The following is a 20,756-nucleotide window of genomic DNA, read 5'->3' on the forward strand; positions in this document are numbered from 1 at the left end:
GTCTGGCAATGCAATAAAACCTCTGCTGCAAAGATGGAAAATAAGGCCTAACACAGGAAACTCTATAAATACAGAATAAAATCAATACAATAAAAGATTCAGGATAGACTGCTGCTGCCTGTAACACAAGTATACCCAAGTGTATAACGAATACATCTTCTGGTTCTCTTCCTTCACAGCACCTCAGCACCTGGTTCAATAACAATTAGAGGTATAAACTCCTAGCAAAGAGACCCTGCTATATTTTAATGCAATATTTTGGGTTTTTTCACTATGGAAACTATCATTTACAAGCAATCTGAACGGGGATATAGACAACAGAGAGATGGAAAATGGGACAAATGGGGCTGGTTCAGGAGGCTGGACCGCAGGACCTGGTGTGGTGTCACCCCAGTTGGGCCAGTTGGGCCAGTTGGAGTGGTTGAGTGCTTGCCCCACTTACCATGACGACCCCTCCAGACTGCTCTGCTGTGCACATGCTCATGATGGGAGCCATGCCAATGGTTGTCCCCTGGAAGTACACCCCGCTGCAGGAAGGGGAGAGGAGACACAGAGCCACCAGTCAGTGCCAAGATACCTCCCTGTTGTTTCCAGTTCTGGATTTCTGCCAATCTCAAACAAAGGCTCCGTTTCTGCTCCGCACATTTGCAGGTCTGAAGCAATGGAAAGCCCAGATGGGCTGCGCTGCCTCAGCTGAACTGAACCACAGTGTCCCAGCTCTTGGGACATCCATTGGATCACCCCCATTGGATCACCCCCGTTGGATCACCCCCAATGGATCATCCCCACTGGATCACCCCCACTGGATCATCCACGATGGATCATCCCCACTGGATCACCCCCACTGGATCATCCCCATGGGATCACCCCCATTGGATCACCCCCATTGGATCACCCCCATTGGATCACTCTCATTGGATTGGATCACCCCCAATGGGATCACCCCCATTGGGTCACCCACATTGGATCACTCTCGTTGGATTGGATCACCCCCAATGGGATCACCCCCAATGGGATCACCCCCATTGGGTCACCCACATTGGATCACTCCCAATGGGATCACCCCCAATGGGATCACCCCCAATGGGATCACCCCCACTGGATTGGAACACCCCCAATGGGATCACCCCCATTTGATCACCCCCATTGGATCACCCCCACTGGATCACACCCACTGGATCACCCTCCTTAGTTTTTACTGCTGCAACAGGACCCTTCTTCCCTTTCTTTGTTTCTGAAGCTGGGGACAGGAGTACAAGCATAAAAAAACGATGTCTCTAACTCAGAGAAGGTTTGTTGCAATGCAGGGGGAAGTTTATGTGCTGCTTGTGATGATGCACAGCTTTGGATGCAATAATTTCAAACAAAGTGTTATTATGCATATAGAGCAATCAAATATCTCAGGAGGGACAGTTTGGAAGGGCTCAATTTATTCTTATTCAGGTAATGTAAGAAGTAAATAACTCTTAATTACTGAGACATCAGGTGTGTTTATCTGCTCAGTATAAAGAATAGTCAATTGATCAAAATAATACCTATTCAACGCAGAGGTGTTCCTCTTACCTTTTTTTTAAGAGTGCTTTTACTTCTACAGAACCATAGACTGGTTTGGGCTGACAGGGGCCTTTGCTCATTATTGCATTCAAGAAAAAGCAGCAGGGTAAAATATGTTTATGGTTCAATTTTTAAATCATGAATGCAAATCAATTGTCTAAATTAGACAGCATTTTAAATCATACTGAGGTCTTTTCATTAAGAAATTGTCTTCACATTAGGGTCAGAGCAGGACTGTCTTTTCCAGTGAAAATTTAGACTGAGGGCAGTTTAAACTGGTTGTAAGTTCACACCCTGAGCACGCAGCAGCTGATTACAACCTCCTGCTCTACACTGGTTGTACTCAGGACAGGCTTCGAGCACCAGGGCTGGAAAAGGAAACTCATCTGGAGCATCTGCTGCAGGGCCCTGCAGAGTGATTTTGGGTTTGGTGCTTGCAGAGGGGAAAGGCAAACCCTCAGGAACACAGATGTTCCTTCCAACAGCTGAGCAGCTGGGGAAGGACTCAGCACAGCTATCCTGAAATCCTCAAAATCTCCAAAATCCTGGTGGGTATCAAATGCAGAGTCAAGCCTACCTGATCAGCTGTGCGTTGTCATGGGCTTTCCGAGGTAGGAGTTTGAGCTTTCTCCAGTCCAGGAACTCATGCAGGCTGGTGAAAGGGTCCTGGGAAATGGAGCACTTATCCATGTCGTTCCACACCTCCACTCCCACCAGGGCCACTCGGATGTTTAGTGGCCTGTAGAACTAGAGGAGAAAAGTAGGATGCATGTGTCTAAAAAATATTTCAGACTAGAATATTCAGATTAGAATATTTCAATAAAAACATAATTAACCTTTCTTGTAGAGGTTAAAACAATTTCTTCTCTCAGGGCAAAACACCTGACAAGACTCAGACAAAATATTTCCAAGACTCCCAGAAAACAGTTCTGACCCAACTCAATACCCATAAGGCCTTTAAAGAGATCCAGGGATTTCCTGCTTCTCCCTGCCCTACCCAAGCCTCAACTCCCTGCCCATGTCCTTCAGCCCTGAAGGAACTCCTGGCCATGGCAGATGAGTCTCCCAGGGCTGCACAGATCCCATTCCAGAGGCAGAGGAACTGTGCTGTGGTTGTGGATCACAGTAATAGCTGAAAACGAGCCAGGGTCATCAAGCCTTGCACAGAGCAGATAAAACCAAGGGATTTTATCTATTCCCCCACCAGCAAATGTCATTTTGCTGCAAGAGGGGAGCAAAAACAACATCAGCAGAGCCACGACAACAGATCTAATGTGAGAGTAATGTGAGGAAGGAGTCAGGGATTGATCAAGTCCAGATTTGCCTGACAAGCTGAGGAAAACACCCAGTAGATATTTGTCTTGTTTCTGTGCATTTCAGTCATTTGCAGAACACCAGCATTTGCTGAGCATAAATTAAGCATGGAACAAAAAATATATTACAATATGCAAAATTAATTTTGAGCAGGTAACACATAAACACCTGTCCTCTGGCAATAAGTCAGCAAGACAATTATGGATGAGGCAGAGGTGTCTTCAGCAGCTTGTTTTTAATCAGGAATGCTTCTCCTTGAGCTACTGCCCTTGAAGTATCACTTGATAAGTTCTCAGATAAATTAAGACACTCTCAGTTATAATTTCACTAATAGAGTCCTAATATTTTCTGGCCATACAGCCCAACAAAAATAAACTCTACTTTGTTCAAAAACCACTCTAGAGGATTCTTACACTTTATTGTTTGCTGTCAAGGAATTATTTCAAGACCTAAAAAATCCAGTGTATGTCTCTCTCTTATTGCTCTCACTCAGCCATCAACTCTGCTTCCTGATTTTTAGTTCTGCCATCTTCCTTGGATTACACATTTTATTAACTGTGTTTTCACAGGCCTTTGTTGGCCTTACAACTGGACCTTCCCTTGTTGCTACAAATGCCTTTGTTCTCCAAATTTCTCTTAAAATAATCCTTTTTTTTTTTTTTTTCTACAGGTTGTTTTATAGGTGATTATCCCCACCCTCTTCCCTGGTGAATAAAATCCTAGGGCTAAATTGGGCTTTTCCTTAGGAATAAATCTTTACATCCCATATGCAGCAGAGCAGAGCTCATGGCTTTGTGTATCAAAAGGCAAATGAAAGGTTTAAATTTGCTTTTCCAGAAGCTTTGCTCTGAAATACTGCAGTACCAGCAAAGCTGCAGGATTGGGTCCTTCAGCATCCTTCAGAAAGTGTAGTAAGGTTGGGAAAAGGGAAACAATCCTCATGTTCTTACCTTATCAACGTAGTTTGCAATTTCTATCAGCCTCTGCTTAATTTTTTCCACATCTTTGCCTTGTCTCTGAAACTGGGAATGCAAAGGATCAATGTTCCAGCAGCACAAATATCACAGAGCTTCCCCCCAAGAGCCAGCACATCAGGGATCTTTGGGAACGAGGGTGCAGCCAAAATCCACCAGCAGACTCCTGCTGGATTCACAGTCTGCCCCAAAAGAAACACAGACTGTGGCACAGGATTTTGGTTCTCGTGAAAAGGTTTTAAAATAATATCCAAGTGTTACATAGGGGTCTTTTCAGGACTGATGTTTTGGGAAATAGTTCTTCTCTTAGCAGGTCTTGCAAAGAGTGATTTCAGTTCTCTAAGTAGCAGTGTTCAAGGAGACCAAAAAAAAAAAAAAAAAAAAAAAGGCAGCAAAATAATTCAAGCCAGGATTCAGATCTTTGCCATTCAGCTCACTGGAACATTTTTACAGCCAGTGCTGGGTACTTTGTACTTTGAAGCTCCCTTTGCAAGCCATCAGGAAGGCAGTCGTGCTCCATGGAATGTGATGGCCAAGCACCGCTCCAGAAGCCCTGACAGCCCCAGTGAGGGCACAGTGAATGGCAGTGAGGACTTAACTTGCTCAAGGAATGAGTATTTGCCTCTTCCATACTGACACAGTCATTTCAAACTCCTTCTGAGGTGTTGCAAGAAATTTTGCAATTGAGTATCACTGTTGTCCTAGCTTAATAATTCCTTCCTTGCTCAGCCCTAATTAGGGAGGATGATTTACCTCAGAAAACATCATATTATTGTCTGAAGCACCTTATTTGCAGCACCATGGCAACTGAACTGAGCTGCCCCTTTGCTGCTCACATAACTTTTTATTTTGCAGTTCCTTACCTCACGATTATCTGCCACAATAACAAGCTCCACGTACTTCGTTGTCTTCAGAGTCTCCCTCTTGTACTGTCAAAAAAACCATGAAAGTCCTATTTTGTTTTCAGCCTTGATACAACGAAGTGCTTGCAAGAGGAAATACACAGTGTCTCCGGTTTCCTACATTTTGCTAAGATTTTACTACACACAGGTTTGTAGGGTATTTCTCCTCCTCGTGGAAGTTTTCCTTACAAAACCTCTCAGGATTTGATCACAGAAAGCAGGAGAGTGGTGCAAAGTCTCTCTCAACCTTTCAGCTTTCTGCAGTTGAAATGTTTGAGTTATCTTTCCTCACAGGAGAATATCCCCTCCAGCAGAAAGACCTTTGCTGTTTCTGAGGCACTTTTAAAGGAGAGATGAGGTAACTTCTAACAAACATTTCACACAATAGACAAGCTGGTTACTAAGAAAAATGAGAGATAAAGGGATATTGAGTGAAGCAGAGAAGAGGTCAAGCAGCCAACTGATAAATTATATAGGAAGAAAAACCCAAAAATAAAAAAAGAACCAACTGTCAGTGTCTGGGGAAGCAAATTAATACTTGAAAAATGGAAGGCACACGTTTAATTCTGTATCTGCATATTCATATAAAATTCAGGTCTAAAAGAATCATAATGCTTAACTGAAACAACAAAATCAGTGAAGAAATTATTTTGTAAGAGTACAAAACACATCACAGCTCCTTTGTTACCCTAAATTTAAGTGACCTATTAGTGCCTGTAGAAGTTCTGTGATTTACAGCAGCAGAATCTATCCTATCATTGCTTCCTTGTGTCTAGACTAGGGAAAAGAGGTCTCAGCAGAATATCTGATCTTCCTGCCAGAACTTAGAGGGCTTAAACAGATGTTTGACCTACAACTGACCATGATGTCTTGAGCTGCAGCAAAGCTCTTTAACCTGAAACATGACTAAAGCTTTCCAAGGGAAACTGCTCCAAGGCAAACTGAGAGATCCCTTAAGCACAGCCAGAGCTGGACATCGCCTTCCAGCCAGATTTCACTAAGTTTTCTTCACATTATCAAACTGTTCCTCTTCATTATCTGCAGATTAATGATTTTGATGTTTTGCAAGAATTAGAGGAAAAGCGAGCGATGCAATCTTTAGTATCTGACTTTCAAAATAATTTTTAATCGTGTTGCAAACTCCAGTAACTTGAAAAAAGTTTCATTTGGACAGTATTTACGGATGGAGAGAGGAGTAAAGGCTGCTGTTAATGAACTAAACATCAAGGATGCAAACACTTGACAGGATTACACTTATTAGGGGCTCTGGCAAATGAGCTGAGGTAGATTCTTTTAAAACTTCTGGCACCGGGGTGTGATGTCACTCAGACAAGAGTGAGGTGCCACAAAAGGTAAATGGCCATGTGGCTGCTGTTTGTGATGGAATTGCTCTCTCAGACACTAAAACTCTCCCATCCTGAAATTTATTATGAGGGCCTAAAGAGATGCATCTCCAAGGTGCCTCTCATCCTCCTCCAAGTGAAGAAGAAAAGATGATACCGGAAAATCTGGGTTCAAAGGAGCAAGGAGAGCTCTGTTACAACAGTCAGTTTAAAACATTTCCCTCTTACCAAGAGTAAAACTGTTTGGACTGGAGTGAGCTGGAGAGAAATTGGCTAGCAGGCATAAAAATCACATAAGCCTCTGGTGACTGACTTGCATAACAAATCTGTTCCTGAGATTTGCCCAAAGGCTATGTGAATTCCTAGGACACAATATTTATTTATGAAATATACCTAATTATGGCTTCTTTCAGCTTGCTCTCTGCAGCCAGCTGCGTCAGTGCTCAACCTCTTTGCTGAGGTTATCCTTCAGAACCAAAAGGAGGAGTCAATGACACAGCCATGAGAGCTGGGGGACAATGGGCTTTACTCCACTGACCATGGTCTCTCTCTGCTTCTTCTCCACCCGATCCTGTCCCAAACCTGCTGTCCCAGCAGCTGTACCCCTTCCTCAGCCTTCCCTGCCTGGGAATTGGCATGGCTTGGATGGACACTGCAGTGGTGCAGCCTCTCTTTCCTCGTGCTCTAAAAACTCCCCTGCCTGGTTGTGGTCACCAGCACCACCAAAATGGCTTTTTTTTCCTTGTGGCTACAGAGAAAATTCCCTACTTCAGGGAGTGTCCTACACACCAGACATTCTGCAGGGTCCTGTCTCAATGGAGCTCAGCTGGAAAATGCTCCTTGGTGCAGTTTGAGGGTCCAGTGAGTCAGGAAATGACCCAGCACTCCCAGAGACCCTGCTCCAGCAGGGCACAGCCTGTCTGTGACACCCTCTGCATCTCCTGCCTTGCTCCACGGGGGCTCCTGCTTGCATCTGGGAAGCTGAATCTGCTGCTTGTCCCATCCTTCATCTGCACTAGCATCTAACCAAAGCCCTTGGTGATACATTGACCTCACATTTCAGCTCTGCTCAATAAGAATTTCATGTAGGTGGTTGAGTCAAGAGTCAGGGGATAAAACCAAACAAAAATCTTCCCCCAGACCTGTCAGGAAGCCAAATATTTTAATCATGCCCTGAACCTGAGACCATATTTCTGTTTAATTCTGTCACCCAGTGTGATTTGGAGCAGCTTTATGTCTCCCCACTTTGCAGGTCATCTTTATTTGACGTGCCCACTGACAGACTGCTTAGTGACAACACTGAAATATGAAAACTCACTGCACACATGACATTTGACAGCTTTCAAAATTCCTACATTAGAAGCTTAACCAACTTGCTCATTAAATATATTGTACCTATCCATATCATGGGACTGTTGACAGGTTTTATAATTATGTCCACTGAACCACAGCAAAAATATTTTTCAGATATTTGAAGTGAATTTTGAGATGTAGTTGAAGACAGAAGCAAAATGGAAGAACCATAAAGGTACTAATAAAATGGCTTTGGTTGTGTCAGTTTGTTACACGCACACATTTTATTTCTTCATTACATTGACTACTTCAGTGGAATTCAAAGTCACAAACAATTTGGGGAAAACTTAATAATGTTGTATTTCCAATGTTTTCCACCTACACATGCTTTTAGAAATACACTTAATTCTTATAATGTTTCATGCAAAGGCTAATGCTCTAGATGTAATATTCCTAAAAATGTAAAATAAATTAATTCCATTGCATAATTATATCTAGAGATGTCACCGAGGTTGCTTTCCTTAGACCTGATGCAAAGCCTGAGTTGTACATGCAAATACAAATCTCCATATGTGACATTCAATTAATGCTGATGGCAGATTTGTATCATTATATAATTCCTGAACACCTAAACCAGCCTTTTCTACAGCCCTTATCCAACATGCAGATGAATTTGTTACAGCATTTCCTCTTCCTGGTTTTTGGCTCATTTAATTCTCTAATTTCCATTAGCTAGATGCATCTTGTGGTTGTACTACCACAGCATCTCACACGAAGTACATTCCTGGCAACATCAAAGCAACTCAAGTAATACATCTGTAAAATAATATGCTGATAATATGTTTTGTCTGCATAAGAGGCTTTGCTACTAAAATATAGAGGTTCCAAACCTGGTATTAGCAAAGTATCCCAGCTATCATGTTCTCTTTCATCTTGGGAGGGCAAGAACTTTTCCAGACATTGCTGAATATTCTCAGGGAGCCTCAAATTCTGGTTCTAACCATACAAGAACCAAAATATATGACCATAATAGGAACCCATAAACTTTTCTCTGTTGAAAAGGAAGTGAAAAGCAAGTTATGCATGGAGAGTCCAGGAAAAGTAATAAAGCTTTAACAAATAATTTCATCTGCACTTCAGCAGACGGCACCACGGGAAGTCCATGGTGTGGGTTAAGGTTTTGCTCAGTAGAGACTCTTGTGGTGGGCAGTAACATGGAAATGCTGCCAACCAGGCACAGAAAAGCACATCAGCCACCTACCCTGGCAGCTGGAGAATGCTGTGATGTGGCACTGGCAGCAGCCCCCGTGGCAGGGATGTCCAGCTGGTGGCCGCAAGATCCCGGGGCTATTCTCAGATTCTCCGCTCGGTAGATCTTGTGTTCGCTTGTAGCACCTTCCAATGGCTCCAGAACGTAGCTGTTGTTTCCAAACACAATAATTCCCCTGCGACACAGGAGAGCAGAGTGAGACGTGGCTTTCAGGAGCTCGTCTACACCAGAGTTACACCAAGTTTAATAATGATGGAGTATGAGAAAGCAAAACACTGATTTACAATGTCACGGGCGAGCGGAGCAGGAAACATCAAAGCTGTACATTTGTCATTGCGGCACACACTATACTTTAAAAGAACCAGTGGCTCACAGAAATTTGTCTCTTCTGAAGTGCTGCGCTGCAGAGCAAAATTATATTTGTGCTTTATTTGTTTTCCATTCTCCCGGTGATGCATTGCCGACGGAGCCGCGGCAAATGGGAGTGAACCAAAGCCTGGAGAAAGGCTTTGGGAAGGAAGGGACAGTGGGAAAACATTCATTCCAGTCTGTAGTTCCATTAGAGCTGCTAAACCAAACCCTGCCAGATCCAAGAGGCCTCACGGTGTCAGGATGGATTATTAAATATTGCCCAGCAGGGCAGCAGGGGGAAGCTCAGACACAGGAAGAGTTGGTTCCTGTTTCACTCATTTTACTGCCCAAAAGAATAATTTTGACAGCAATACCACCTGTTCCCTGAGGAACTCACAGATTTTCAAGTCAAAGCTCTCTTGCTGAACTCTTTAAGCTACAACCTGTAAGAGGAAAGAAACAGGGTCCTTGTGCTGGGTCCTGCCCAGTTGTCCTGAGATGCCACAGCAAAACAAAGGTGACAAAAGGCTGAATATGTGACAGGCTGGGAGAGCTGGGGGTGTCCAGCCTGGAGAGGAGAAGGCTCCAGGGGGACCTCAGAGCCCCTTTCAGTGCCTAGAGGGGCTCCAGGAGAGCTGGAGAGAGACTTGGGACAAGGAATGGAGCAACTTTATTTTCTTAGTGTGTCTTTTTGGTGTTTTAGAAGTGTCTGCCCTTTTAATTTCTGTCTGTACTGTGACAAAGGTGAGATACAACAACCACTGTGAGACCAGTGTCACTGTACAGATTTTCAGAAAGTTAAAAAAAAGAAGGATAAAATAGGAGAAAAAGGACCCAAAAGCAGGTAATGATACTATGAAGACTGATTTAAAAATAAAATTATAATTATTAGGGAAAAGCTACCTTCATTATCCTCTTATTAGGAAGATACGATGAAGAAACTCAAAGTCTGTGGTCTGACTACAAATTAACTGAAGTATTAATTCCAAGCTGGCTGCACAATTTTGCTTCAGAGCACCATTAACACCAGCTCAGCCAATCCAAAAGACGTTTTATTGGTGACTGGAACTGCTAAAAGCCCAAGAGAGAAAAGCAGCCTGGGAAGCCACGATATCAAAATCTGCCTACCAGCAGTCCCAGGAGCTTGTTTTACTGACCTGAACCAAGGCTCAGGGTCTGATAATTCATCTGCAGCTTCCTCAGTCCCCTAGGCAGAGCAGGTGAGACACGTTCACCCATCACCCAGCAGCTGGGAGTGATGGATCAGGGCTGGAAAAGCTGGGCTGATTTATCCCAGCAGCCCTGCAGCTCCAGCCAGGATCCCAACAAGCTTCCTGACACATGAGACACCTCGGGCAGGTCACCCCATGATTTGAGTAACCTCACACCTCACAGCTCTAAATTGCTGTCAGAGCTGCCTCACTCCTTGGAGGATTTAGGAAATTAGGACAATATATTTGCTTTACTCCAAAAACCAGCAGCCCTGTAATCAGCACAATCAAATAAGGATTGTTGTCTTGGCCTTGTGCAATTAATCATTTAATTTTGGAGGCAGGAGTCCATTAGTCACTGTTTGAAATGGGCCAGCCTGACCAGCTCCCTGTGTTGACAACTCAGAAACAACAGAAAAGCATGCAGGGGTTTGTTTTTAATGCTGAATTTGCCTTTCTTAGAACATTCACTTTCAAAATTAGAAGCTTGAACAATTTTCTTTATTACTTACACTAGAAAGGGAGGGACTTCGTTGTATCCTGAGCAGAGTTCTCACAATTTTAATTTCTTAAAAAATATTTTAAAGTGAGCATCTTGTTTTCAGGAGTTCATATCCAAAATGTGCCACATCAATGCCACATTTCCAATGTATCCCTCATGTACCCAACCTCTGTCTGAAAGAACTAAATAACTATTTCTTTAAAAAGAACTAAATAACTTTCTTTAGCCCTCATTTCCTTTAGCTGCTGAGGGTATGGACAAATGATCAGATCCCAGAATTATTAATTTGGGTTTTTCCTGAGCATACCAGTCTGATTCCCATCCCATGGGACAGCCTAGGCCTTTAAGGACAATTTCATTTTGCCTATGGAGCAATCCCAAGAGAAGGAAAATCTGCAGATTTAGCAGAAAAAAACCCCAGACTTTTCATTTAAAGCACACTTATCCCTTGAGTGCTGCCTACAGGATATCAGCACTTGGCTTGTGACCATCTGTAATAAGATAATGAATATCAAATATGAATTTTCTTGGCCAGCTCTCTGGTTTTGACTAATTTTCTTTCCTTACAATTGCATTTTTCCCCCATTGTGCAGTGCCAAGCACAGCACCTTAAAAATGTAACGAGTCAAGAGTTATGGTTCCTTTCTTTTTTATTTTTTGTGTGCGTGGACAATACCCACCAGTCATTCAGGACTGAGAATTTGAGGCAAATAAAATAAATCCATAGCTCCTGGTTCCTTCCACTCTCCTCAGGTGTTTCCAAGAAGCCTCTGTTACTCCTCCACCATTTCTGTGTCTCCCTCTTCAGCAGGGTTCTCCCAGACTCCTGAGTCAGCCCATGTTCCCAGAAACTTTTCTATTTTTCAGGAGCCATTAATGTTAAATAATGTAATGTTTTCCACCGTGGCAAATAAAATATTCATGTGGCAAATGGCATATTAAACTACAGATCCCCAGTCAAAAATTATACAAAGAACCCCAAAGAGATTTCAGTAAGTCCTTAAGACTAGTCTGTGGGATTTCTATCGGACAAAAGGCTACCAGAATTCCCAAACATTATAAATGCTTGAGGGGGAAAGAGGCAATATGAAGTATTCAAATTTTAGTGTCAAGTGTCTAATTCTGTGTTTTCCTCGTTCCCAAACCTACAGATGCTGGGAAGTCAGAAAGATTTGCAAACGAGGCAGGCAGGAAAGCCAAGAGACAACCCCAACCCTACCTGAAATTCTCCCTCTGTCTCCTCCATCACCGGTAGCAGAGAGAGAGGGAAAATATCCATCCCAAGAGCACGTCCAGACATCAACTCCCAGGCTCCAGGCCAACTGGCAGCAGCTCCAGTGTGGTCCTGAGCCTGGGTTAAATTTGACTCCAGCTCTGCACAGGGTTTGGTCCCTGCTCATGCCTGGGGTTAGCACCAGACCAAGCACCTCCACATCCCTGCTGAGCCACCCTGGACAAGGAAAGCTCACAGGGTTCTGCCTCCTGTCCTCCCTTCTGAGCCACGTGGACACCTGGGAATGTCTGTACGAGATGGGAGAGCTCTCCCCGTCTCAAACAGAAATTAAAACATCTCAAACAGAAATTAAAACTCACACCATTTCACATTGCCAGGAATCTCTCAATCGGGGAAAGGCAATTTAATGGAATAATTCCACTTTTTAAACTGTCAATAAAATCAAATATAATGATTTTTTTCCTCTTAAAAAGGAAAACCAAAACAAAACCTAAAGCGAGGCCAGTCATATTTCATAAATCAGCAGGCTTTAGGAAATCTCAAAATATAAATGGGATTTTTCTTTTCCAGCTTGTCAGCAGAAACAAAGGTCCTGCCAACACAAACCATCAACACATACTTGTCTGAGAAATTGTGATGCTGAAGCAAAACTTGGCTGGGACAGCACTATATGAAACTATTATATATTATTCTGCTGCACTATACAGGGGAAATTAAGTAAATTGATAAACCTGAGATCTGTGAGTGCAATTAAACATTTGGTTTTAATGAAGCTCAAAGTTATACTCACTTCTAAACAGCAATAATAAAATCTCTATTTCCACTGGCAGAGGAATGTGGATGTCCTGGGTTGGTGAGAAATGAATTAAAGGGCAGTCGTGCTCACACACAAAATATTCACTCGAAGTCTGTGCCTGCCCACAGACACTGCAGTGCTCCTGTGCCACCTGAAACCTCCAGGCCCTTCATTCCACAATCAGTGTTACAGCTTCACAGGGACAGGGGCTGATCCCACAGCTCTTCCATGGATTTCAAGTTTTAGGTGAAAAGGTACCAGAATTGGAGCCTTGTGACCCTGGAGTGCAGGGCTGCTCAGCAGGCACCAACTCAGGGGTGATCTGTGCACTCAGAGGACATCTTTATTTATTTTTATTATTCATTCTGCATTCCCAGGGCTCTGTATAACAAATTCCCAGGCAAGTAAGCAGGCAAACAAACAAAAGGGGAAGAAAAATGAAGTGGTGAATGAGGACTTCACTTTTAGGCTGTTTTAATAAGTTGCAGATGGATACTATGGGCATAAATGAGCAGGATGATCTATTGACTGTTTTTCTAATAGAGCTGATATTTAGATATTTTTCAAATGGTTTGGTCATTCTTTCAGGAACTGGGAAATACAGAGAGCAGGAGTCTGGAGGCAGATGGGCCTCTGTCCCTGTCTCTGCCTCTGTCCCTGGTCACCTATTTTTGCAACAACTCCTCACCTCTAAAATAGGGGAAATTTTAGTATCCACAGAAAAAAAAAAAAACAACTATCTATTGATGACGAGCACAATGGGAAAGAAAAACAATCCTGTTATCCTACTACACTGCACAGCAGGATTCTATTAAAATAACAAATCTGACCCAAATCAAGCAAGGGCAGCCTCTCAAAGGGGGTGGAAGCAGTAGCACCACTGGTTTTACATCTCACAGGCGTGGTGGAGGTGTTCTCACACAGACACATCATCACTCACAGAGCTTCTACTCCAGCCAGTGCCTTTCATGAACCTGAAAATATATTCTCTAAAATGGAATTATGGCCAGAGCCTCCTGCAGCACACACTTCATCCTTTCTCAGTGCAGGACAGATCTGTCCAGAGTGGACGCAGGTCGAGCTGCAACTTTGATTCCTGGAATTCCAGCAAGGAGTTACTTGGATGGGAAGAGAAAATGTGATTTCATGTCCAGCATTTGGGCTGCAAGGAACAGTAATTGTGTTGTCAGAAATTGTCACATGTGCGGGTGAGGAAGAGAAGGGAAAGGGAGAAAGGAGAAGGAGAAGGAGAAGAAGGAGAAGGAGAAGGAGAAGGAGAAGGAGAAGGAGAAGGAGAAGGAGAAGGAGAAGGAGAAGGAGAAGGAGAAGGAGAAGGAAAGGGAAAGGGAAGGAAAGGAGAGGAAAGGGAAGGGGAAGGAAAGGAGAGGAAAGGGAAAGGAAAGGAAAGAGGAGAGGAAAGGAAAGAGGAAAGGAAAGAAAAGGAAAGAGGAAAGGACAGGGAAAAGGAAAGAGGAAAGGACAGGGAAAAGGAAAGAGGAAAGGACAGTGGAAAGGAAAGGAAAGGACAGGGGAAAGGAAAGGAAAAGGAAAAAGGAGGAAAAAAGGAAAAAAGGAAAAAAAAAAGGAAAAAAGGAAAAAAGGAAAAAAGGAAAAAAGGGAGAGGGAGAGGGAGAGGGAGAGGGAGAGGGAGAGGGAGAGGGAGAGGGAGAGGGAGAGGGAAGGGAAGGGAAGGGAAGGGAAGGGAAGGGAAGGGAAGGGAAGGGAAGGGAAGGGAAGGGAAGGGAAGGGAAGGGAAGGGAAGGGAAGGGAAGGGAAGGGAAGGGAAGGGAAGGGAAGGGAAGGGAAGGGAAGGGAAGGGAAGGGAAGGGAAGGGGCATTAGCATGGGTACCAATTTAGTGAGCACATTTTATCACACCCTGCAGCAAACAGAGACAGGACAAGAAGATTCCAACTTGCACATGCCACTAAATGCCAGAAGCAGAGTGGATGGAGAAGGAGCTCAAAAAACCTGGGTAGGGATCATCCCTCATTCCTGTCCTGGCAGTGATCCCTGTGCACACCATGGTCACAGGCTGGACACGATGCTTATCTCAGATCACAGAGGTGACCCTGAGCCAGGAGCTGCTCCCCTGGAACAGGCAGCATACAGAAGCCATGAAACCCCAGAAAGTGAATGGTTTTTGATGTTGAGCTCAAAATCCTCCAGGAGTTTCCAGGTCAGATAAATTACAAACCATGCAGGATGTTTATATGAACTAAAAGCTCTTCAGAAAGTATGGAGGAAAAGCTCACATCCAAACCAGTGCTTTTCTCAACAGGGATTTTCTCCTAACTTAACTTTTGGATGAAATCTCTTCTTCTGTGGGGAAATGATGCTTGAGGAGTCGTGAGGAATTTACATTTCTTTTTCTCACTGGTTTCCTACTTCCATTCCTTTTTTCAATAGCTGATGTCTGGAGTGTCACATTTAAATTCCCTCTTCAGCTGACTGTGTTTGGGCTGTAGTGAGTTCAGCCAGACCATTTGAAAAAAGCTATTGGCAGCCTCGGGTACCCTAACTCTGTAATCCCAGTAAAAATGAGCATCAATTCTATTCTGAGGCCTTGTCCCCATCCCTGTCACCGTGGACACTGCATCTTCCAGCTGCTGATGAGGCTGGACAATGACTGAACACTTTCTGTATGTGTGACTGGCTTGATTACCTAACAATTGGGTAAAAATATCTTGAGGATATTCAAGTGCATTTTGGGGTTTCAGAAGAAAAATATTTCTATCCTTAGGCTCCCGAGGAATTTTTGGGAGCACCTCTCAAGCTCCCCCCATCTAAGAGGTCACTGCAGATGCTTTTGAAGCTGCACATTTCCATGCCAGAGTCCTCTGCCAGCCCCTGGCCCAGGGAGGTTTGTGCCCTTCTCCAGGCTGCAGTTCTGGGTGTACTCAGCACGCACAGGGAAAGTAATGAGGGAAAAATCATTCAAGTCTAAACAAATTCATCACAGAAGATGTGAGCAGCGGCCACAGGCCAAAATTATTTGCTAAAAACTTGAAGAGCCTCCAACAGATAAACAGAAGGGTATTTCCTGAGGACAGGAAGGAAATGGCTCAACTCTGTCGTACCTTCACCTTCCCACAAGCTCTGACAGTCTAATTGGCTTTCTGATCCAGATGGACACACAGAAATCCTGATTAGCCATTGTTCCCTTTTCGTGCACTCAGCACTTCCCGAGCCCTCTCTGCCACTCAGCTCCTCCTTCTCGGAGGAGCCAGCAGGATACAGATTAAGGCATGATTATATTCTCCTCTAACCTGCATTTTAGGCAGCTCTCAATGTCAATCCCACTATTTCTGCCATTGTGCTCCTACGTGAGGTGAGGAGCTGGAATGTTATGTGTGTGAGGATGGAACAGAGCTGAAAAATGTGTGCTTGAGAGAGCTGAGCCTCCTCCTCTCTCCTCTTCATCTCTCACTCCTCTATCTGCCTGAGAAACTTAACCCAAACTAACCTTAGTTTTCAGATTTCACACAATTCTTCCTCATCACAGAACAATCACGAAACGTTCAGGAGCTAAAACCACATCTCAACTGCTCAGCCATGTAGAGGGAAGACCTCGATAGCTGGGGGAGGTCAGAGCAAGGCTCCTCCAGCTCAGCAGCTCCTCTCTGGCCTTGGCCAACAGCAGCAACTCAGGTGTGAGAGATAAGAACAGAACAAGCAGCCCCAGCTCTGGGAGCAGCAGTGTCAGGGACATCTCAGGGTTTGACAGCCCTGCAGAGGCTCCCTGAGCTCCCCTTCCCAAATTGTCACATCCTTTTGGAATCCATTGATTCTGTCAGTGATCCACTGACACCCACCCGTGACAGCTCCTGTGCTTTGTTATGTGAATAAAAAGTACTTTCCTTTGCTCTCAAGTTTCAGCTGATGGCTCCTAATTTTGAGATTATGAAGAATATTCAGTAATTGTCCTCTCTCCAGTGTGACATTCAACCTTGTTTCATCATGCTCTTTTTCTCCGTCACCGCCTTTCAAAAGTGTCAAATCCTAGTCTATTTTCTCTCTTTGGATAAAAGCTGTTCCATACCTTTGATCACGATTTTTGCCCTTCTCTGTACCTTTTCTGGATATATTGCTTCTTCCTCTTCTGAGATGGAGCAGGAGAGGGGAAAACAAGAACTGCATGCAGAACTCAAGATGTGAGCGCTCTGTGGATTTATAAAGTGGTAATGAGGGTTCTTGTTTTATCCTCTATTTCTGTCTCAGTAATTCCTATGATCCCTTTTGCTTCTTTGACTGCTGCTGAGCACTCAGGCTTCAGAGCACACTGAAATGTGGAACCTATTCTTTATGAGTAATTTCATGTCTTTTAATGAACTCTGCTGGTCTGGGGGAAAATGCACAGCCCCTACCTATCCACACCTGGAACAATGCCCACAGTGCCTGTCTGCTGGGAGGGGGAAGATATTGGTTCTCCAGGATTTCAGAGGGCTGACAGCATGCACTTCCTTTCATTAGATGTTTTTCAGGCACTTGAACCCCGGCTCCACGCAGCAGCTGTGTGAGGTAGGTAAGAATCATTAAATGGATTTCACAGATGGAGAAACTGAGACAGAGAGATTTGTCTGATTCACTTAGAAACTGTCACAAAGCCAGGAACAGACCCTGAAAACGAGACCTGGCCTCCCTTCCAACAGCTGCTGCAAGTGAAAGGGCTGCTCCAGGGACTGTCCCCACCTGGGGCTCCATGGCCACACAGAACCTTATGCCGCTGCTCCTGCAGCTTGGAAAAACAAGAGTCCCTGCTCCAGCAAGCTGGTGGCAAGTACATTATCCTATCCTATCCTGTCCTATCCCATCCCATCCTATCTTATCCTATCCTATATTGTAAATCAGACGATCCCCAACAGGAAGAAATGAGGATGTCTGGCTCCAGACCAGAAGGCTGAAGGATAGCTTTATTAAAACTATACTATATTACATTAATATACTATTTAAAGAGATACCATACTATTCTACATACTTCTTTCTTACCTAACTCTCAAACTCGTGACTCTGCTGAGAGTCCCAGCCACAGCTGGATCCCACTGGTCACTGACCCCAAACAACCTTCACCAGAATCCAACCCAGCCATCACTGCAGGTAAACAATCTCCACACCACATTCCACATGGGGAAAACAAAGGGGCAGAGATAAAGATTGTTTTCTCCTCTTCTGTCTGTGCTTCTCCTGAGAGACAGAATTGTGTCTCTCTGTCCAGAGAATGGGAATGTCACATATCCCATCCCATCCTTTCCAATCCTATCCAGATCTATTCTTTCAAGCTAGCAAAGCTGCCAGCAAAGTAAGCCAAGGAGTTCTTCCGGACTGTCCTTTTTTTACAGCAGCCTGGTCTAGTGGAAGGTGTCCCTGCCCAGGGCAGGGGTGGGACTGGATGAGCTTTCAGGTCTCTTCCAACCCAATCCATTTGTGTTTCTGTGATCAAGCACAGGCAATATCTGGGAGTTATTCTGTCTGGGAGTTGTTGCTGTTGGTTGTTGGGCTGTGAAACAGGTTTGGTGGAGTGAATCAACAGGCACAGAACTCTTATCACAAACTGTTCTCACCCATGGACACTCTGTTTACCAATCTCAGCAGTGAAACAGGCACAGAAACGGAGATTTATCCTCATCTGATCTCCTACTAGAACAAAACATGCACTGCAAAGGAAATTCTGCAATTTTGTACTGGAAAACGTGCAGCTCTGCTTCCCTGCAGAGAAGGAGCCCAATCCTGTCAGCTTGCACTATGGGGACTTGTCTGCAACAGTGCCAGGAAAATGTCCCTGCCAGCATCTGCTGTCTTGACATGTCTGAACCACCTAAAACTGGGAAACGACTCTGGGAGCTGACAATTGTAAAGAGAGCACTTTGGAGAAGAAAGAAAAGACTTCTAATGTGGAGAAAGGCATTTTCTCTTGAGAGTGGTTCATTTCCAGGTAGCTCTGGAGCAAGGACATCGATGCAGACCCTGTCCCACAAGGTACAGATTTTCCCTGTGGAGCTTGCAGCATTGTGATCCTTTTAACTAAATAACTGAGAGCTCTGCATTAGATTTTTACAAACTGTTTTAAATTCTGGATATATTTTACAGCGAGAATGACAGATAAATGCTGACTGTTCATGCAAGGAGTTTATTAAACTTTTAGAAGATGCTGGATCCATAGTGACGCACCCATAAAGCCCCTCTGTGTGGGAATGAGCCAAAGGAATCCCCTCCACTACAGCAAATGGGTCATTCCCAGAGGGAATGGGGTGCTGGGATCAAACTCTGCTCTCTCTGCTGCTGTCTGTTCCAGAGCTCCCTTACAAAAGCCTTGACAATGCCACTATTGCACAAAATGCAAAATCAAGGGGAAAAGATTCCAGCTACTCCTGCTGTTTGTAGATAAATTAAACCCAGAAAAGGCTGAGACAGCTGGAAATCTGACAGGAAAACTGGGTTTTCCAAGGAGAGCATAGAGCCAATTTACAGTTAATTACTGTGATTTGGAACAGCTCTGCGAGTAAATACCAGTCTCTGATTGTCCAAGTAAGAAAGATAATTGTTTCCTGAACTGTGTCTGTTGTGTACGTGAAATTTTGTCAGTCCATTCCTTTGTCATACTCGAAGAGGTTTGATTTTCAACAATAGGAATCTGCTACTCTGCTGTTAACAAGCAGCTAAAATCCAAAAGCTGAGCATCTTACCTGCCATAAACACGATTACTGAGCTGCACAGCCACGCATATTCTGTGTATCACAGAATCTTTGAGCCCCTGATTTCTAAAGCCACCTCTCCTAATGATGAGGCTGCTGGACAATGAGTGATTCCACAGCTGGCAAAGCAGTGAAACAGTTTTGAGGACAAAGGGGCCTGGAAAGCCACTGGACACTGCCAGTATAAAAATGTGCCAAGGAATGGGCACAGAGAGGGATGGGAGCAGGAGAGAAGGGATGGCTCTTGGAAAACCACACAAAATTGTGTTATCTATTCTTTGTTTTTTCTCCTCAGAGCAACTAGAGGGAAAATGATTTGTAGGGATTCATCCAACATTTGAAAAAGAGATAGAATCATGGAGTTATTTCTGTTGGAGAAGCCCTCTCAGATCACTGAGTCCAACCATCCCCCAGCACTGCCAAGGCCACCTCTGCCCCATGTCCCCAAGTGCCACATCCTCATGGATTTTAAATCTCTCCAAGGATGGGGACTCCACCACTGCCCTGGGCAGCTGTGCCAGGCCTGGACAACCCTTTCCATGAAGGAATTTTCCCCAATATCCACCCTGAGCCCAGCCTGAGGCCGTTCCCTCTCCTCCTGTCCCTGTTCCCTGGAGCAGAGCCTGACCCCCCGGCTGTCCCCTCCTGTCAGGAGCTGTGCAGAGCCACAAGGTCCCCCCTGATCCCCCTTTTCTCCAGGCTGAGCCCCTTCCCAGCTCCCCCAGCCCCTTCCCCAGTATTGATTCATGCATTAAGAGCCAAACCAAGCACTCAGGAGCTCAAACATTGCTGGAATCTGGGCTCACCTGAGTCCCGAGCAGGTGCTGAGGCTGACGGAGGAGCCGGGGATCCCCTGGACCTGGCCATGGTAAAAGCAGTGACCCTGTGCAGGAAGAGAGAACATTTCAGTGCCCACAGATGCTCTTTGCTCCTGGGTTTCCAGCCCCTTCCTTCCAAGGTGATTATCAATTTCAGGCCACAGCATTCAGAATCACACTGACAGCACTTTTCCTGTCCCACCAAATGTTCTCTGTGCTTAACAGACCAAATAGTCCTAAATGGAAATCTTGGCTGCTCCGAAATCCCAAAAAGTTATAGGAGGTTTTTTTTGTTTGGTTTTGTGTTCATATTTTGTACAGGTTCAATAATGTTAGATTTGTATGACTGACCCTCTTTTTCTGTGTTATGTATTTAAAGCTCCAATATTGAATATTTGATAATATTTGATAATATTTTAATATTATTTATATTATTTTAATATTTTATAATATTTTATAAAATAATCAGATTAACAAATCAGCTGCTGCATTTTACTGCTTTT

The 20,756-nt window shown here is 44.2% G+C and overlaps 1 protein-coding gene across 3 annotated transcripts in view; it reads right to left on the reverse strand.

Annotated features, from left to right (window-relative positions):
* ADAM12 (ADAM metallopeptidase domain 12) overlaps window positions 1–20,756 on the reverse strand; it is a 178,800-nt gene that overhangs the window by 54,489 nt on the left and 103,555 nt on the right. For all 3 annotated transcript variants that reach the window (XM_068198305.1, XM_068198304.1, XM_068198303.1), the window contains exons 5-10: window positions 20,242–20,318; window positions 8,642–8,825; window positions 4,706–4,771; window positions 3,819–3,890; window positions 2,132–2,301; window positions 443–527 (exon numbers count right to left, since the gene is read on the reverse strand). In XM_068198305.1, coding sequence (XP_068054406.1) covers window positions 443–527; window positions 2,132–2,301; window positions 3,819–3,890; window positions 4,706–4,771; window positions 8,642–8,825; window positions 20,242–20,318 — 654 coding nt within the window. The remainder of the gene's footprint in view (window positions 1–442; window positions 528–2,131; window positions 2,302–3,818; window positions 3,891–4,705; window positions 4,772–8,641; window positions 8,826–20,241; window positions 20,319–20,756) is intronic.

This window comes from Anomalospiza imberbis, chromosome 8 (genome assembly GCF_031753505.1).
Source record: "Anomalospiza imberbis isolate Cuckoo-Finch-1a 21T00152 chromosome 8, ASM3175350v1, whole genome shotgun sequence".
NCBI lineage: Eukaryota > Metazoa > Chordata > Aves > Passeriformes > Viduidae > Anomalospiza > Anomalospiza imberbis.